General features: G+C 21.2%; 1 protein-coding gene across 1 annotated transcript; it reads right to left on the reverse strand.

The window, feature by feature from the left end:
- Positions 1-77: 77 nt before the first annotated feature.
- Positions 78-21759, reverse strand: LOC105361728 (fatty acid synthase-like). Its single transcript, XM_011498980.1, has 14 exons — positions 21427-21759; positions 17968-18218; positions 16406-16637; positions 12450-12868; positions 10845-11138; positions 9587-9803; positions 9278-9438; positions 7800-8117; positions 5562-6088; positions 5065-5173; positions 4402-4507; positions 1686-2794; positions 558-1307; positions 78-230 (listed from the first exon to the last, which is right to left on the reverse strand). The coding sequence occupies exons 1-14, from the start codon at positions 21578-21580 to the stop codon at positions 114-116; spliced, it is 4764 nt and encodes a 1587-aa protein (XP_011497282.1). The 5' UTR covers positions 21581-21759; the 3' UTR covers positions 78-113.
- Between the last annotated feature and the right edge of the window lie 297 nt (positions 21760-22056).

The following is a 22056-nucleotide window of genomic DNA, read 5'->3' on the forward strand; positions in this document are numbered from 1 at the left end:
GTATTATTGGTATTTTTGTTGATATTCTTATTTCGATTATTATTATTATTATTATCAAACTATATTCCACAAAGAAAATTATTACAAATTACAAATATTATAAAATGAATAGTTTATAAATATGAACGTGTATTAGATGGCCCATAAAGCTTTGCAGTAAAATTTTGGGATTCTGCTTCTACAGGATCTACTAAATAAGTATTTTTAATTTCGTCATAATCCTCTTCAATCTATAAAATAATGTAATTAAAATTATTTATTGTATTTTACATAAGTGACTATATTAAGAATATTATTAACTAATGCAAAACTAATAAAATTACTTAAATTTTATAAATTGAATAAACTATTTTAAATATAAATTAAAAGAATTTAAGAAATAACATTTTTAATTATATTATTATTTATTTAAAAAGATTTATTATAAAGTGAAGTTTTTCTTATAAAAAGTGTTTTGTTATAATTTAAAATAACGAGTATATAGTAGTTTATTTCGTTTGTAATTAAAATTTTTCAAATTTAGTCATATTTACATTATGATTTTATTGTAAATTTACCTCGTCAGTCAGCGGAACTGTATAAGAAACTTCAACAACATTTTCATCTGCACCCAAAATTTCATCTAATTTTTCTATATACTTTGTTAAAGGAGGCAAAACTACATTTTTATTTAGGATATTACTATATTCATGCATAGAATCCATTAAACCCCATTTAATCATTTGTCCAGGCAAGCCATCTTGCTTCCGTTTTCTTAATAATTCTTCTACTACTTGATCTTGTGAAATATACAGATTATGAAGTTGTTCCAATTTTTTATTTGATATACATCCTAAATTTACTGTTATTGAACAAACAATAAATAATTTTAACTCACTGCAAGATGAGCGAGATTCTGCATCTAAAATTTTGGTAGTTGAATTTATAAAGTTAAATGTATTAGGTGATTCCTTATTCATTCGTTGCAAATCGAAAATCGCCTCGATAAGTCCATAAGACAAAGCTTCTTTTAATAATGCCTTCATATTTAGTGTCTGTGATAGATCTGTATTCTTATGGAAATAAAATTGTATTCCATAACTTTTCCAAAGATTTAAACGTGGATTTTTATAATCATCGACTTTTGTTATTGTAGATGTAATCAGAAAATGCTTAGCACCTCTCGTAATTAACCAATCTATTAATTCCAGACCAAATATTGTGAATCCATCGATAATCAAATAAATTTTTTTATTGGAACAATATAGTCGAGGAATAGCCATTGCCTTATTTTTTATTAATTGCTCAGGTTGAACTTTAACAACAATCTACGCATTTAAAAAATATAAATTTATAATTTCAATTAAATTTATATTCTTTTTTCAATTATATTTAAAATAAAACTAACCAAAATACTTAATATAAAAACATATTAAAATGAGTAATAAGTTATAGCAAGTTAAATTTTGTATTCATTTAAAAAGAAACAAAGCTAAAATAATATTTAAAATGAATTATGAAATTATATAAAAAAAAATAATAATAGACATTTAATTTGTATTTCTATTGTTCTAAATTTCTATGAAAGTGAAGAAATTAAGTATAGCAAACAACAATAATGTATTTTATTTTAAAATGATTATATGTATGTTTTTATATTTTAAAACAATTATAATTGTTTATAAGCTCTAAATTTATAAGCTCACCTTTTTCATATGCTTATTATTAATACAAGTATTAAAAGCTTCATTTAGTGAATTACGATTATAAACGGATCTTGGTAATGGTATTACACAACCCTTATTAATACCATCTTGTATCATATTTGATAGAAAAATTTTTCTTTCTGAACATGATAAAAGCAATTTTTTTGGCACTAATGAATAGAATGCAGTTTCTTTTAAAAAGGTTTCCATTCCAATATTGTCATGAATTTTATTATTGTCAAAATCACTTATCAATATAACCCGGGTCTGTAGTTTTGCCAAGGCAAAAAACGTGTTTAGTGTTTTTATTTCATGTTGATTACAAATTATAATATCTACACCTTTACCTTTAGTTTGCATAAGAATATTATCAATAAAATGATTATTTGATGTTTTAAATAAATGATTAGCTTGTATATTTGGAGACACAGATTGTATTAAATTCTTTTCAATCTCCGTTTTGTACGTTACAAAGATATCATATTTGTTATAATAAGCCAAATGAAGAATAGCTATACCAAATCCAAAAGTAGAATCACTAAGCAAAATTGTTTCTCCTGTTTGAATTTGAGCTTTTTCGAAAAGAGATGAATATGCTATAAGATATGCCAAAGGAATTGTTACTGCATCTTCAAAACTCCAGTGATTTGGTATGTTCCATGTCAAATTTTCGTCCATTTTTACAAAATTTGACATTGAATTTCCATAAGTAACTCCCATAACTCTATTATCCTTAGAATCTACTCCTGAAAATTCGAAACCGAAACTCTTTTTTATTATTCGGTCTTTTCCAGACATTTCTGATGAATGCGTATATAAATTTTCATTGGCTATAAGAATATCTTGAAAGTTTAAAGTTGAATATTCAACTTTAATCATATTTTCAATATTTTCAAAGACAGGACCTTCTGTCCAAGCTATAATTTGTGAATAATACGAATAAAATTGATTGGCTATCCAAATCTTACACAATCGAGGATTTAAAGTAACTTTTATTCGTCGTAACGTAGCCCATACTTTTTTAGAACTCAAAATATTTATAAGTAAATCAAGTTCTAGTTGATTTTCATAAAATTTATTATTAAATAAATTATTGGATATAATAGAACCTTCAATAATAAATAATCTAATTTTTTCTAAATTTAACATTTTTATTTGATTTATAAATTCATCGATATTTATTTTATCTATTAATTTTATAATAACTATTATTCGTTCATTATTTGATAAAATATTTGTGTTTTTAATTTTGCTAATTGTTTCATTAATATTTTTAGAAGCATTAAAGACATGAACATTGTTAATAAATCGTTTTTTTCGCAGTAGAACGATAAGTTCGTTAGAGTATTTTCTTATAAGAATAATTTTTAGACCTGCAGTAACAGCTATTTTAATAAATTTATCTTCTTGATCTTTAGATATAAAAATAAGAAGAAATTTATTTATTCCTAAGTTATGTGATATCTTATTAATATCATAATTTTTAAAATTATTTACTATTATAGTTAAAGCTTTCTTAAATGTTGCTTTTTCATAACTGATTTCTTCAATCGTAAATAATGAGGCTTCAGGTACATCTTGCATTATCGTTTTTAATGATTTAATATTTTGTGGATTATTGTCTTTAATTAAATGGATTGTTTGTATTTTTATAGAAAACGTATTTTCTATGACGAGTTGTAATATAACACGCAAAATATTATCTAAAGATAAATTTGATTTGTCAATGTTTGGTACTATGTTTAAAGTATCATTGGATAATCTGTATCTTTCTAAATGATTATCAACAATAGAAAATTTAAGTCCATGAATTTCTAATCCTCCTGCAGATAAATAATTTAATTTCGTATCGACTACTGCTATTACACCTAAAATCAATGGTTTAATTTTCATACTAATGTTATATTCGTAATATTATATAATATTTATAAAAAAAATGGGTGCTATTTTTTTGTATTTTCATATTAGCGATCAAATTGTATATATCAACATCACACTCTATTCTTTAATTTTCACAGTATTTGATAATTGTTAAACACATCATATAAATTGCAAAATGAACAAACGTTTTAACAATATAATTTTTTGCTGAAAAGTTAATGAAATTCAATAATTTCTTAATGATATCACGTAAATAGATTTTATCTTTTTATTATTTATTTAAAATTTATTATATTTGTTACAAATACTTGTGAATATAATAACATAGAATATATATGTTATTGTTCACATTATTTAAAATTTATTTCCTACATACTGTTTATTTTGTAAAGGTAATATTCCCAGTATTACTTAATATTATTTGTCTTAAATTTTTTTATATTCTGTTACTTCTTTTCCCTTAAATTATTTATATTGAAAGACATATTTTATTTAATATATTAACATTTATATAAGATTATACAATTTCACGAAATAATCATATTTTATGTGATAATAAAATTATTTGAATTTGAAACAACTATTATTTCAATTTTAGGAATAAAAGAAATTCAATTATAAATTCTTAAATATACTAATTTGTAAAATTTTAGTATAAAAATTAATTGTTTATTTATTAATTATTAATTCTTTTATAAAAAATTTACAAATGAAACATCTACAAAAACGGAAATATATATATAAAAAAAACTTAAAATACAAATTAAGAATGTTATGAAATGTTTCTTATTTATAATTTATAACAAATTGTGTTCACAAAGAAACTAAGACGTACCATTTTCATATTTATTTATATTTTCATGTTCTTCAGTATCAATAAGAAGTTTTTCTATTAACAATGGTATCTGGATCTGACGTAGATCATTTCTGAATGCATAAAACTGTAAAGCATTATCAATAAATGTTATCCAGTTACTATTCCATCTAATTAAAGCACTGGATTGTTTGAGTGATGCTCTTATAATATCTTTTGATTCATCCGAGAATTGGAATCCACGCATTTGCATTTCAGTGTAAAAATTTTCTTTACTAATTTCAAAATCATTTTTGTAAATAAATTTTAATATGCTATTGCTTAATTTATGTTGACTAAGATCTTTAGTATCTTGTATTATACCAGATATAAGCAATACACCGAATTCAGTTACTTCAAAATACCCCGTTACTAATAATAAATGATAAATTAAAATTGGTAAATTGGTAAATTAAGCTAAAAAAATTTAATTATACAAAGTGTAATAAATGTATACAAACCTTTTGATAAATTTATTGTAAATGTTACAATATTTTTAGTGGAAATTGTTACGAACGTTTTATGAACTTTAATTTTTTCGAAAATAACTTGTAATGAGTATTTAATGCTTTTTAAATTTTTAAAAAATATCCAAATATGAATTAAACAAAATGATATTGGAACTAATAATTTTCCATCGATAATGATAATATTTCCATGTTTACATCCATTCATCTCATTCAGATTAATTTCAATTTTTTTCGTATATTCTATTATCTTATACGCACTTTCATTGATAACGCTTATAATTGGCCTAATAAATATAGTATGTATACATTATTAGTAGAAATCTACTGATTGTATATAATTAAATATAAGTGACAATACATTCATAAATAAAAACATGGTTTCACAATTCATATTACATTAAAAATTTATAAATAATTGTTAACTTAATCCTAAAAGAATTAAATTACACAAATTTTTCGGTTAGATTTCAAAATTGAATCCAAATAATGTTTCCCTGTTACTTGAAGCTTTTTAATTTAATTATCTGCTATCATTTTACAAATATAGATTTGTACCGAAACCAAGTGCACTGAGAGTGTACTGAATAATAATTCGAATAAAAAGTTTATAATATAATTTTATGAATTTATAATTTTATAATAGTCATAAAGAAATTTTAATAATAAACTCACCATTCAGTGGTATGTTCCCATTCAATGAGAGAAGATATTGAAGGTGTTCCTCTGCCAACGGGATATTGCACCTTTGTATACAGATTTTGTATTTGAGGATGCAATCCAGCGTTGAATAACTTACCTAAAGCTATTAATAGTACTTCAAAATTATCTGGATGTCCTTTTCTAGTTAACGAAACATTAATGCAATTAGTGGGTAAAGATCTTTTAAGAATTGCTTGTAATAATCCATGAGGAGCTATTTCTATACAAATTGCATTGGGTGGTATGAGACGAGATATTTCATCGAATAGTACTGGACTTAATAAATTATTTGTGTGATATTCAGCAGAAGAATAACATGCCTTTATGGTATTCCATTCTTCGCGAGGTACTGATGTACTCAACCATTTGGAACTGCGAAGATTTGGCTTCGGAATTACCTTTTGCAAACGTTCTAATAGTTTAGATCCAGCTGTTGCAATGTAGCGACTGTGATAAGCAATATTACTGCATGGAACTTCCTTAGCGAAGATACCTTTAGCCTTTGAAATTATTACAGAAAGTTATATTCTATTCATGAATGTTATTGATAGTAGAAAATAAAAAATTGCTTGATTTAATGATAATTCAATTAAATTGAAATCTTCTATTATCAATAAAAGTTTTCTATTTAAAAATAAAAATTTTAAACTAAAATAATTAAAAAAATTAATAATTTTAAATATTAATTCTATAATACATTAAGGTAAATGTTAAACAATATTTAATTTACATTTTGTAAACATAAAATTAAGAATGTACAATTTTATTAATTAGTTTGACAATTCCTTATTATTTCATATAAAAACATCATAATTTTTCTATAATGTTAATAAAAAATACGAAAATAATTCATCATTTGTTTGTGATAAATAATTGGTTTGACTAAATACAGAAATTTTTGTTTAATATATTAGATGCTATAATTATTACTTATCACATGTCATATCATTATGTAATATTAATGGGCGAATTATGAATGCATATTTAATATTTAATTTAGTGTATATGCAAACAACGCTTTTTCTATATTAATTGTCATATAACTTGAATAAATAAATAATTATATATTAATTAAAAGTAAAATTATTGAACTAAAAAATTTTACTGACATTATTGCTTAATAAATTATTAAACAACTTTGATATGAAAATTATTTTGTATTAATATGTAAATTCATATTTTATTTAAAATTTTTAATTAATTTAGCATCTTCATTACAAATTCTCCACTATATTTAATTATTAATTTATTTCTAATAATTAAGTAAAATTCATAGTTGGCATTTCAATATCAAATAACAATAACAGCAAAATTAAATTCATATTTATCCAATACCAAAAATAAAATGGTATAATTGAGTGTAAAATGATTTCAACAAAACCTAAAAATTGTTGTAACTAATAGAATTGTTTCTTTCAAAAAAAAAAATAAATAAATAAAAATATAAGAGTAGTAATAAATTTGAGTAATACCAGTTGTCGCATATTTAGTCATCTTAGAAATATATTTTTATTAAAAAAAAAAAGTATACTCATACGCATATATAAATAATAATATACATTGAAATATAAACTTATAAATATAAACTGATGAATATAATATATATTGTTTATATTTCGACATATAATATTTTTCTTATCTATGATTTAGAAATATTCTATTTTATATATTTCCATATTTCATTTACGTATATAAAATGAGTAAATTAATACTAATATTGTTAATATTATTAATGCTAACATTAATAAAATAAGTATCAAATTAAATTTACGTTACATTTTTAATCGTTATTTAAAAATTTTTTATTTTCATAAATCTTTACAATATTTCCATTCCATACAAAAATTTGTTACATTGCTAGTAAATACTGATGTAATTAAAGGTTTTCGGAACGAAAGAATATTTTCACGCATTTTTATTCTAAGCAAAGAAATAAATCTTTTAAAACAAATTAAAAAATAATGATAGAAGTAATAAAAATAATATTTCAAATTAAGAAATAAAGATTTATTACTAATGTATTGATTGAGTCAGATATGTAATTTTATTAAGTTCAATAATGAATTTGACCCCAAATCCTATTTTAGATAAATTATCATATGTATTCATAATTACAAATTAATTACGATTTTTTCGTGCACACATAAGTATAATATTATATCAATTAATCCATGATGAAACTTCTTATTTACTATATTAGTGCTACATTACCGTTAATGAAGCAACAAATTTTTTCATAGATGCAGCAGGCCCACTGATAGTTGAGCTCTCAGGTCCATTATGACAGGCAACATCAATATCAGTAGGACACAAATTTTGTAATTCAGTATGCCCTAGTCCAATTGCTGCCATTGAGCCTCGTTCTAATTTTGTTTCGATGGAAGCTAAACCACGTGATAAAGCCGAAAGGATCATTTGCTCAGCAGTAAAGCATCCATCAGCATAAGCACATCCAAGCTCACCAACAGAGTGTCCTATTATGTAGTCTGGGTCAAGACCAACTGCTTTAAGTGTATCCACTAAGCCAATCTAAAACATTATTACATATATTACATTATGTTTATATTATTATTAAAGAGACCATATTAATACTATTTAATTCATGTCAATTTATAAAGTATATGAATTAAATAAATTATTTTAAAATTTAAGGATTTTTTTTACAAAATATTCTGACTTAATTAATTACTATTAATAAGTATAAGCTAAACAGATTTTAACTTAATACTAGTAATGTACAATAAATTTTTCTATTTTCTATTAATTAAAATACTTACAAAATTTACAATCTATAATAAAAATTGTACAAATTTTATTTGTTGTTTATATGGTTATACTTCAGTGTTTTATTTATAAATAATAAGTTTTAAAATTTTATATTTAAATGTTTAAAGGTATTTTTTAAAATTGTTAATAAATAAATAAATATAAAATATTAAATGCTTAACTTGTCAGCTTATTCAGTATCATGAATAAAAAAATATATAAACATTTTTAATTAAATTCAAATAATTTAAGTATTTTAAATCAGTTAATATTATAATAAATGAATATTATATTATAATGATATTATAATATATTCAATAAATTAGCTATATTATAATAAAAATTAAATTTTATTATTTTTTATAAATTTTTTTATTTTATGTTATATTATTAATTAAGTAACAATATAGTCCATTTTAAAAATATATGTACTTTTACCTTAATTAATAAAAATAGAAATAAATAACACATATACAAAACACATTAATCTTAAGAAATCCAATATTATTAGTAATTATTGCTATAAATGTGTAATACTACTTATTTTGAAAGAAATGGATTTTCTGATTTCAATAAAATTAAGAGAATTTTTAGCTACAATTATTGCAAAAATATTGGATCTACTTTTATCTGTAATTCCATAGTAGGTGTTTACGTAAAAAAAATGTTTACTATACATTTTTATATAATGAATATATAATTACTCACGCGAAAAGAGATGTATTGAAAAATATATGAAATGTGTTATTTCGAATTATTGTATAAATTATTGCAGTACTTACTCAATGATTGGTTAATAATTGATGATCAAATTCATAAAATTTCCCTATTAGTTTTCAAAATTATATTTATTATATAAATCATTTTAAAAATTTTCATGATTCAAATACATATTTTTATTTGATCAAGAGGCCTAAATTTACCTGTATAGCAGCAATGCCAATAAATGAATGAACAATTTCATCAAAAATTTTAGGATCCTTATCGGTTATAATTTTGTATACATTATAACCTTTCGGTTTTAGCACAGCATCACATTTTTTTATGGCAGCTTCAAATATTGGTAATTTTAATAGTGTTTCGCCTTGGGAAAATGATATTGAATTTTATATATAGAAAATAAAGTAATATACATAAATAATTAATCAAAAAATTGTTTTCAATAAATAAATCCAATATATGAGTTAATTATCGTAATCATGTAAATTCTAATACATTTCTCTTATACAAACCCATTCCAGCCCATTGTGAACCCATTCCTGAGAATATCCACCAAACTTCTCTACGCACTCCAGTATTAAAAATAATCTCTTGTTTACTAGATTGTGGTGAAAAAAAGCTTCTAGCAGGCACAATAGAATATCCTCGATATAAATTTCCATCAATTTCTGTTTTATGAATATCATATAATAATTGCAAGAATTCGACATCTACTGGTCTACTTTCTATCTATAAATATAAATTGATTCAATAAACTATATCTATAAAAGAATATATCTATAAAATTTTATGTATATGGAATATAAATTTCTTAATGTAAAATGTTTTTATTATAATGTTGTGGTATTTTAATATATAAATATGCAAACCATGTATAATAGTATACAAGTTCTAGAAGTTAATGTGGTACTTCATAAAGTACTTAATACAGCTCGTACAGTTCTTATTGAACTTACACATCATGTCGGATACAGACGTATATCCTGTTATATCACAAATTACGTCAAATACTAATTATGCAATAACTATTTACCTTCTTTAGCACAAATAATTGTAACAATCAAAATGCATTATACAACATGAACGCTTTCCACTCATCTATATTACCACATGAGATAGAGCATCTTCAATATGAAAAAAACCGTACATAATTACTGAAAGTAAATCTTTCTGAGTAATCTCAGTCCCCATTTTACTTTTTAATATATACACACGCCTTCTAAGTTCGTTAATTTTTAGGATGCTTTTCAATATTAATTGTATTGTTCTAAATAGAGTTAAACACTCACGTAAAAAAAATGAATAATCACAAAAATAAATTAATATAACCATATAAATAAAATAAATTTGCGATTATGTTTTCTATTCTTTCGCTTATAAATAAATTTAAAAATTCTGTTAGTATTTTACGATATGTAAGTTCAAATTAAGCTCGAATATAAGTTCAACAATTATATATATTTCTTATGTTATTCTACAAATCTTTACTATTATATGAATTTAATTTCTTTAAGATTATATTGAAATTATAAAAAATAAAATCAGATTTATTCATTTAAAGAACTTCAACCGAACGATTTGACGTAAAATTGTGTATGTCTAGAAATATGGGTACAAAAGGTATAAAAATTATAAGAGTATATAAAACAATATATAAATATAATAAATTTTTTAATTCGACTGTCTTTAAATTATAATATAATTTATGTAATATTAATTGAATGTATAAAGAAAACTATTATGTCAATCAATATTAAACAAATTTCTTACAAAGCACAAGATCTTTTTAACAGCTTCTTCATTACGACCAGAGATTATAATAAGACGCAATAAATCATCATCGGGAATTCCATTATTTTTTTTTTTAATATTAGGTGTTTTTAAAATAATACTTGAAAAACCTCCAGCTATAGAAGCAGTATTAACTGACGAATATTCTCCAGTCCAAGGAATCAAATCTGCACAAATTCGAATCCTACCATCTTTCAAACATTTTGCATTGCAATTGGGTGTTTTATAGTTCAAATTAGGTGGGATTTGCCCAGTCTCTGATGCTATTATTATCTAAAAATTATGTAATATTTATACTTAATTATATCTCTTTTATCATATTAATTTTTCTTCTTAAAATATTCAATCATTATTATATTTAAAATAAAACAATTCTTTTAATATTTTGTAAACTTTTTATTTCTAAAATTGTATTATTTTCTGAATATGTGTTATTAGTATAATACTTAGTAAAAAAATTCTAATTAAATTGTTTTATTATTACAAAAAATATTTTATAAAGTTATAATTTTATATATTTTAATTATAAGGTGAAAAAATAACTATATATATTAAAAATGAAGTAAATTAATTCGAATAATTTAAGTTCAAAATATTACTTTTAATATTACTTGTTATTAATATTTTATTTTAAAAGCAATTCGTTTAAATTTAACTTTTATTTAATCCAACAAACCTACTTAATTTTTTTAGCATTACAATGAAAAAAGGAACCTTTATATAAAAAAATATGTTCATTATTTATTGTATTATATTTTTTCCATCTAATTTTCGTATTTGTGATCTAATTTGTAATAGTATACATTATTATAGTTATAAATAATAATTTTAGAATATCTCATAATGATTATTTAATATAGAATGTATATAATCTATTACAACAAGTATTGTCCGTATAAAAATTAATTAATTTTAATATTATAAATGATTATAAATATAATATTTTTTTACGTAAATATTACGTATAAAATTAGTAATATTAAAATCATTTGAAAGATAAAAACACTTAAGTGTTATCTGTTTATAATAAAAAATTAATATAAATGGTTAAGTATTAATTATACTTTACGAAATTATTATTATTAAAAAAAGTTAAGGAATTATAAACTTTCTTTTTTCCCAAGATAAATACAAATTATTAATTTGAAAGAATATATATAATAGTGCAATAAAATAAATGTATATTTTAATCAATTTTTTCTCAAAAAATTTGATTTATTGATATTATTGAATAACATGCACATTTATTGTTTGTACATTTCTAATTATTGATAAATTGATAAATGATTCAACTATGTCTCAATTATACAACTATGTCGATCGTTTCTAAAGCTAACACTTATTTACCCAAGAACTTAAATTTATTTGATTTTACAATAAAATATGATGTAATGTAGATTCATGAATATTAATAATTATGTATATCAAATTCATCAAATATAATTTCATTTATTTAGTGTGAATAATTTTCTCCACGACATAATCATAATCTTAAAAAAAATAATTTATTTTGAATATGGAATATATAAATATATATTATATTCTTAATTATCAATATAATAAAATCACAAACTATGAAGTCACCTTTATAATCGAAGTTATACTATTTACAGGTATTGTATTGCCAATATTTGATTTGATAGATCCAATAAGCAATGGTTCTTTTCGTGTACCATACACAGCATCAATAGCTGCTAACTCATCTGCATCCACTTTTTTAATACCAACTCCATTAGCTTCTATAAATGAAATACTATTTGGAGATAATTTACTTTCATTCAATATATCGGTCATTACTTTTATTTGAGATTCAGTTGTGGGATATAGAATAGAGTTATTATCTGTACAATCAACGTGTAAACTTTTTATATTAATTATTTCCTGGTAAATACGCTTAGCATCAGTCGCTCTTTGAATAAAGAGAACTGATACAGCTTCACTTCGGGTACAACCATTTGCATTATCGTCAAAACTCTTGGTCAATCCATCATCAGAAAAAAACCCTGTAATTTCTTAAATGTTGAATAAAATAAAAAAATAATTTTATATGGTTAAAAAAAGAAGACACTACTTTCATTCATAAATAACAGTACTCAAATTTTTTACATTATCAAATTAATTATTTTAATTATTATTTATGTTATTAATATTTTTTACAAAAATTTAGAAAACTGATTTAATAATAATATTAACAAAATCAGGAATAATATGAAGCTTTATGAAATTATAATTAATAATGGAAATATGAAATAACGATTTCTATTTATGTAAACTTGGAATAATATGATAATCTAACTAAAAAGATTTCAGTTGTATATTTTTATCGAATTGATAAAAATAATATTCATCTGAACAAAAATGTCTTAATGAATGAATATAAATATTATTTTTATGAAATAAACCCTCACAATTCTATTTTTAGAGGCAACTAATCACTTATTAAATTATGTAAAGAATGACAATTGCCTTTATATTTATAAATATTAAGTACACTGAAGAGAATAAGATTTGTCTTGATATTATAGCTAGAGAAAATTTACACAAATACCAACTGAAAAGCCGTTATAGTAAATTGTAAAATTTATTTGCTAAACAGATTTTAAATTATAATGTAAATTATTGTGTAAATCAAGTACAAAATTAATTAAAAAGTTTAATTTAAAATACATACAGCGATACTAAATTTAAGAATATTTCAATCTTTAAAATCATTTAATATTTTTGTTATCTTCAATAATTATGTCCGTTTTCACCGACTTTAAGCTATATGAAGCATTACGCTTTGGCATTTTAACACTTTATTTAAAATAATTTACATATTTAGAGTAATCGCATTTATCTGCATCAGCATTTTTTTGATCATCAATCATTAATCTCCTTTCTAATGAAATGATTTTGTTATTGATTTCTGTTCATTTTGATAGATTTATATATTCGCTTTTATCAGTTTTTATATCAATTTTATAGATATTTGAAGAAATAAAAAATGTAGCTGCATTTCATAAGGAATCTGTTATTCATGAAAAAATCACAGGTTTATACAAATAAGATTAGAGCTAAGGATTTGCCAGCATAAAAATTTTCTATGTCTAAAAGTTTTTACAGGTGTTCAGCATCTACATTTCGAAATCACTTAATCAATTTGTATTCATTTATATTATTTTTTTTTGTATTAGACTTTAATAATACCATTAATTTTCTTTATATTAAAAAAAATCTTTATCGCTAATATTATTTTAAGTTACCAAAACCGCAAATCAATTTTTTCAGTTCACAAAAATATAAAAGTGCAATTTTCCTAATATTCATATGTTAGAAATTTATAATATTCATATGGTAAATCCATAATTTTGCTCATTGTGAATATTCTCTCTTAAGGGATACTAAATTTCTTAACACTTATTTTAAAAATTCAAATCTTTGTTAGAATACTTATGATTTATATGCAACTGTTTACTATTTTATTATTTTACGTAAACAATTTCAAAAACCACCGATTTAAAAAATGCGTACTAATATATTTCTTGATAAAAATTAAGTAATTTTTTCTATTAAGTGATAGCTTCTACTTTGAAGAATTTTGTTACTATTTGGAGAACATTTATGGATCTGTGGTACACTATTGTTAGAACAGACAAATTAAATTATTTAAATTCGAATTATGTATGCATAATAAATGCAGAAATTCATTTAATTAATATTAATAAAGGTATTTAAAATATATATAATTCAAATTTATTAATTTTTTCGTATTTTTATGATAATTATCTTTTTCTTTTATTATTCTCCTATATCCAATATAATAAATTATCTACGTTTACTACTCTTGTTTAACTTATACACTTCTATAATCCTAATCTATATTTAGATGACAGCATTAAAATAACGTCATTACACTGTACAATTTCTTTCATATCTATAAACTAATGAGAAAGCGATTAGAAAGAGTTTCAAATTATATGCTTTATAAAAGATGTTAAAATATAAAGCTAAAAAATAAAAGCTGTTATTTATAACGTAGTAAATACGATTTCACTCCTACATACTATATCATTTCAGTAGATCAAGTCAGAAAATTAAAAATATTTTTTGATAATATGGAAGTACGATTTAAATTCTAATCATACTTTTTACAAATAAATACTCGATAACTTAAATTGCAAACGATATTATTGAAACTATATTATAAACGATCGTCACTTCATTTTAAAAATCAAACAATATAAATTTTACATGTATATTTAGAGTTAACATAATATATTTTAGAAATATAATCAAACACTTCTCTATCATATATTACGTATATATAATCTAAATCAAATTTAAGATACAATTTGTAAAAAATAATCTCTTTTTGGAAAGCAATATTTTGTTTATATCTGCATTTAATTAAATAAATTTAAGAACTCCCGTTTTTTAATTTTATTACTATTAATATTATTACTATTAATATTTTATTACTATTTATATAAACCACAAAATTATATCAATATAATATTTATAAAATGTAAAAAAATAATGAAAATTTAGAAATGTCTTTAATAGATTCTTATTTACGGAAAATTCATAATTCATATGATTGCATGAAATTGATTGTATGTTAGATCATAATTTAAGCAAACAGAACAATTATTGTACAACTTTTCTTCGATAATTTTTATATGAGACATTATTATTAAGATTGCATTATTATTTTTTATGATATTAAATCTTTTTTAACAGATGCTTAATATTTAAAATAATTTAGATAATGATAAACTTCTGACAAACTTCGTTCTATTATTTAAATTCTTATAGAGATGCAATCTAAGAAAAAGAGAAAAATCTACTTTTAACCTATATGTTCGCATTGATATAATTTTTATTAAAACATTACAAATGATTTATAAAAACTATAGTATTCATTGATATGAAACACAAGGAAAGTAGTATTATTTGAATTCATATGGATTTATAAAAGACTTTTTCAGCTTAATCTGAACATGATGTTTAGTATGCCATATATTATTTGCTAACATTGATATGCACGTAACATGTAAAGAAACGTTCTTCACAAATGAAAAATTGAAAAATTAGAATTTTATTAATTATCCTATACATATTGCAAATAGAAAAAAACATGCACTAAATTCTTCATATTAATATCACTCACGCTTTATTTACTCTCTTTATTCTTTTTTTATTTATTCTCTTGATAGTATCCTATATCTTTATTTTTCGATTCGCTTTCTAGAAAGTCTTCTACCTATATACATATTTGCGTTTTCATATGCCTTACATAATACAAAGTTTTCGCGACAAACTTTCTAACCACTTAAAAGCTCTAACAATCAGTGATTAAAACTGTTACACCTCGTTATGAATTATTTATAATTAATTTATATTTGTGATTTTTGAGCTAAGAAGCGTTATTTGTAAGTAATTATTGAAATATCATTTTTAACTAAATTAATGTAATTTAATTAATTAAATATAGAAATATTAAAATAAAGGTAGATTCTAATATAATATTTTTAAATGTAATAATTTTATAATCTTACCTATCTTATTAAAATGATAAGATAAGTGTGGATGTAGAGTTACTATACTACCGCCAACAATAGCTGCATCACAAATACCCTCTTTCATATAGCGATAGGCAAATTCAAGAGCCGAAGCAGAACTGATACAGGCATTATCTATATGAATACTGTGCCCAACAATACCCAAAAAGAAAGATATACGATTTGGTATCATCGCTTTGCTGCATCCGATGATTGAGAAGTTATTTCGCTGTAAAATTAAATAATTAATTTTTGTATTCTATACATTCCTAAAACTTTATTTTATTTATAATTGAAATATTCGTAAAATATTTCATAAACTATAAATACTAAAAAATAGTAATGCAAATATATTTTTAAATAATCCCGGTTACATATCGATAATTTTTTATTTTCTACAATATAAGAAAATAATTTCTAAAGTAAGTAATTCAATCATTTTATAATTACATCATTCAGGAAATACAAAAGTATCACTGTAAAATTAAAAATTAAGATATCTCTGTTTAGACGATTTTTTCTGCATGTAATGAATTTTAAGGAAGAATTAACGATCATTATAATACAAGTGTTCTGGTTCACAAGCAGCTTGATATTTTCAATGTGTATTACATTATATTCTAGCGTTTTTACGAACAATTTTTTCTAACTCTTTATATAAATAAATGTAACTATGATAAAAAAAAACATTTATTTTATAAACAGCAGTAATATATATTTTGAAAAAATGTATATGTTGATGAAGAATATGAATAATTATATTATATAATTACTATAATATAGTAATATATATTATAATATAATACAATTATTACTATAACAAGTATTTGCAAATTTACTTTTGAATTACGAATCTCGGTTTCAGTCTAAAGTACATTACCAACATTGTATTAATAAATTAATGACAAATATGTAATTATATGTCTGTATATTATATTATGCATAATAGTTTTTAATTATATTAGATAATAATTTTAAACCTAACATAACACGAAAACTACAGGTGCATAGTTATACAATAATTTATAGTAAAAACGTAAGTCCTTCTTGCACTCAATTGAATTATGTAATTGAATATCCGCTTTAACTATAATCATAAAATGTTATTGTTTTCAATTATTTCATTTCCTCGTGTCAGTTATTGTTTTTATATTTTTTATATTTTTCAAAATTCTTTAATATTATTTTAAACTTTATACGAATATTAAATTATAGAGATTAATAAAAGAAATATACATATTGGCTTCTTAAAAGTGAATTATATGACAAAATCCTTGTCCATGATCAACAAATTTGCAAAAAGAAGTTTTTGAACTATTAAATTATCGGCGCTTACATTATCATGGAATATATATACTATCGATAATTACTTTAATTATGCCGTATGATCCAATACACTAATTATAAAGTTACTATTGATCTATAAAATAATGCCCCAAATATACCTAGACATGCTCACAACATACTTTCACTTTTACTTCAAATATGTAAAACCACCTATGAGTATTTTAATTATTCATAGTATAATTAATTATATAAAGAAATAATTAAATATTTACCTTTTGTTTGCAAATAAACCAATTTTTGTCTGTTTCTGAAATATTCGTACCTATAAAGACACCGATTTTTTGGCCTTTCAGACTTCGAGGATTAATACCAGCATCCATTATTGCTTCGAAACTATGTTCTAATAATATTCTTGATAAAGGATCCATAATATTACTTAACTTATCATGAATTCCAAAAAAAATGTTATCAAATTTGTGAAAATCACTGCATTTTCCAATTCTCGTAGGAATATTTGGTGAATCTAATATATATACATTTATAAATTATTTTAAATTAATTAAAATAAATTTGACCATTTTAGTCAGTATTCAAATTTTTTAAAAATATATTTCAATATATAAAATATTTTATTTAAATACGATTATTTCAATTAGTTATATAATATGATTATTGTATAAGTTATGTCATAATGAAAATTAAAAACTGTTATTTTAAAAAATAAACAATAGATATTATTTCGTATATTAACATATAAATACTAAATATTATATGTATTCACTACTGTTTTTTAACTTTCACAATTTTTATTATTTTTTAATATTTTAACAATTCAATATTTTTAATTTTTATTTGCATTTAGTGCTATCCGCTAATTAATTAAATATTTAAATTAATAAAATATTCTATAAAATTTCTTTATATATAGAACAAATTATATCAAAATATATTATTTAAAGAAGATATAATTTCAAGTATCCTGCTGTTTGTACAAATTATATATATACTATATATATATATATATATATATATATATACAAAACAATAAAATATAAGAAAATGAAATTTAATATACAAATTCTTTTCAAAATTTAATTTTAATTTATAGTTTCCATTTTGTCTAAAGTATTCATATAATTAAAATATTTTGTTGTATAAAATAATTGTTATATTATGAATCCTATTATTATTAATAATCATATAAAAATACAATAATAAAAATAGATAAAAGAAATAAAAACATGTCAATGGATAACCTTTGCACAAAGAAATTTCTTTATAATTTACATAATTGAAATATGTCACTAGCATTAAAAAGATTTTTTATTTTAGCAAATATTATTATTATCTAATATATTTCGTTTGCTCAAATAATGATAAAATTATCATAATTCGATATTAGATTTTTTTAATTATTAAATTCTTTATACGTTAAGTTAATAATCAACTAAATCAATTTCAATTTAATCAATCAAAAAAAATTTAAGATTCTTTTATATGATTAAATCAATAATACCGGTTGCTTTTCAATAAAGTGTAACATGATATATATAATTTGATAATATAAAAAATAAAATACTATAACGTCTTTATGAATTAATATGATTCATTTTCCAGCTACTAGTGTACGATTGGTTGAAAGAAATGCATAGAAATTTATATTTCGGTTGGAAGCGCTTATTTTAAAGAATATTTATAAAATTATTATGAAATGTATTGAAATTATACATTTTTTTAATATTTAGAATTTATTCATAATTACATATTTTTAAGTTATTATAAATAATTTTTCAATATGTAAAGAAATAAAATCAATATTGAATATCACTTTACATTATTAATTAAATAAAACAATAAACTAGAAATTTTTATTTGTTTAAATTAGAATTTTGCGCTGATTTTGTAATATTTTAATTGCCATTTTAGAAAATTAATTTTTATTTGTGATTTGCCTCTCAAATTTGTGAAACTTAATTCATTTTCATATATGAAATTATTTAAATTTTCAATATATTTATTAACACAAAGGCAGTGTTTTAATGTATTTATTAAGATTTATCTACATTTATGCTTTAGGAAGTACAATAAGGTAATATTTTATTATATCAATGTAAAAATTGTACAATAATTAAAATATGAAAAATAAATTATTTATGATTCTTATATATCTATATTTTTTTTTAATCTATGTTTTATATGTTTTAAATCTATGTTAACTATATAATTGAAAGAAAAAATTTTTTTAATCATGTAGTACATAATTGTTAATTTTATATAAAAATATTTACTTTTTAAACAAATTTCTACAACTCTACTTGAACAACAAATAAATTAAAATTATAAAATATAAATCTTCGAATTATAATTATAAAATTATAAAATCTATTATAGTCAAAGTATATTACAAAATATGTATATCCTCAGTAGTAAATGCAAAATTAATAATAAACTAGATAAATATTAAATAACCGCCTTTCTGGTCATTAGTTTATAGTTTATTTTTATTGACATATTAAAATTAATGTTTCTGTATAAAATAATAGTTTATTACATATAAATTACTATGTTTTTCTACAAAATATATTTTACATATGTAACGTTTGCTATTATATCTACTAAAATACAAGACAATTAATATAACTATGAGAAGTTCCATAAATTATATGTACTTCAATTTTAAAAGACTTTGATAAAAATCCTTTATTAAAAATAAATTATTCATAATAAGTTTTCGTTACAATTCAAACTTGAAATATAGAATTATATATTACGTATCAATATATTGTTAAATAAAATATTTTATTTTTAAAACTATTGAATTGGAAATAATTAAGGTTTATAAATTAATGAATAAATTTATATATATATATATATATATATATATATATATATATACTGCGATAACTTACATAAGTATATGTGAAATTATGTATATTAAACGAACCTGAAGATATTTCAGTAACCATAATAATATATAAATAAAATAACTCAACTTATGTTTGAATACAATTGACAATTGTTCTCTACCTATTAACACAATGTATCATATTAATGTATCATATTATTTTATCTAAAATATAAATATGGACAAATACATTTTGATATCTTTCTAGATATGTATATTTGGACTAAAATTACCAACTTTTATATAAAAGTTTTTAAATAATAAAACATCATATTTTTATAATGAAAACCTACATTTAAAAACTTTATGTTCAAATTAAACCAATATTATTTATATTTCAAATCTTATAGAGAAGAATGATAATTATATTTTAATTCATTAAATTTATTTATAGTTCGGAAATTCATATTTTCCAAACTGTTTATTATAGAAATCTCAACCTTTAATTCTATAGTTTTATTTATATTCAAAAAAGTTGCATAATTGAAAGTTCATTAATTACAAGTTTTAATTACAAATTTAATTACAAATTAAAAATAAGTTCATTAATTACAAATTATATAAAAGGAAAATTAGATATAAGCACTTATTTTATATTATACATTCTGCTTTTCTGGATTGGAAATATATTTCTAAAATATTAAGTTTAGAAATTTAATAACTATTATTTTCGATTACTTATAATGTTTCACATTTAGATTATCTATGCATTATTAATTGGTAAAAAAAATTAGTATTTTATAAAAAACAGACACATAATTGATAGATGACGAAAATATTAAAATTTTTAGTTACTTTCTTTGAGTTTAAATACATAAGATATTACCATAATTAAATGTTTTGTGATCAACTGTAGTGCAGTCGATACTATTCAGTAGATTATATTGCAATTCGTTAAAATTATCTGAATTTGGAAAACGTCCAGAGATGCCAGAAATCACAATTTTTGTATTCGCTATCTCGTGATTGTGACTTGTCATTTTGTTTAAATTTAAAGAAAATAATAGATAAAATACTTGAACTCGTTAATTAGGAATTGTAATTAGTAGTAGAACTTCTTCTTTACGAGGTTCAATTTTAACTGATGAAAAGATCAAAATCAAATGTAATAAGCTTTGTCCTGAATTCTTTTGTGATACATGGAAGGGGAAAAAAGATGGACGCTCTTATATTCGCAAGATTCTAAGGTAAGTATGTTTGAGAATTTGAGAATTTCGGTAAACGTTATAAATTTAAAAAATGAAGTGTATTTACTTTTTAAAATATAGTAAATGCAATGTAAAGACATTATTTTTACTAGCAATTTTTACAAATTCAAATAATTTCTGTAGTATAATTTTTTTTAAATCCATCTTAATACATTTATATGAAGTAAATTTTAAATATTTTGAGCAATGATATTCGTATCTGAATCGACTTGAATAATAAAAACTTTTAAGTATACAGTTCACGAAAT

This window comes from Ceratosolen solmsi, unplaced genomic scaffold (genome assembly GCF_000503995.2).
Source record: "Ceratosolen solmsi marchali unplaced genomic scaffold, CerSol_1.0 scaffold30, whole genome shotgun sequence".
Lineage (NCBI taxonomy): Eukaryota > Metazoa > Arthropoda > Insecta > Hymenoptera > Agaonidae > Ceratosolen > Ceratosolen solmsi.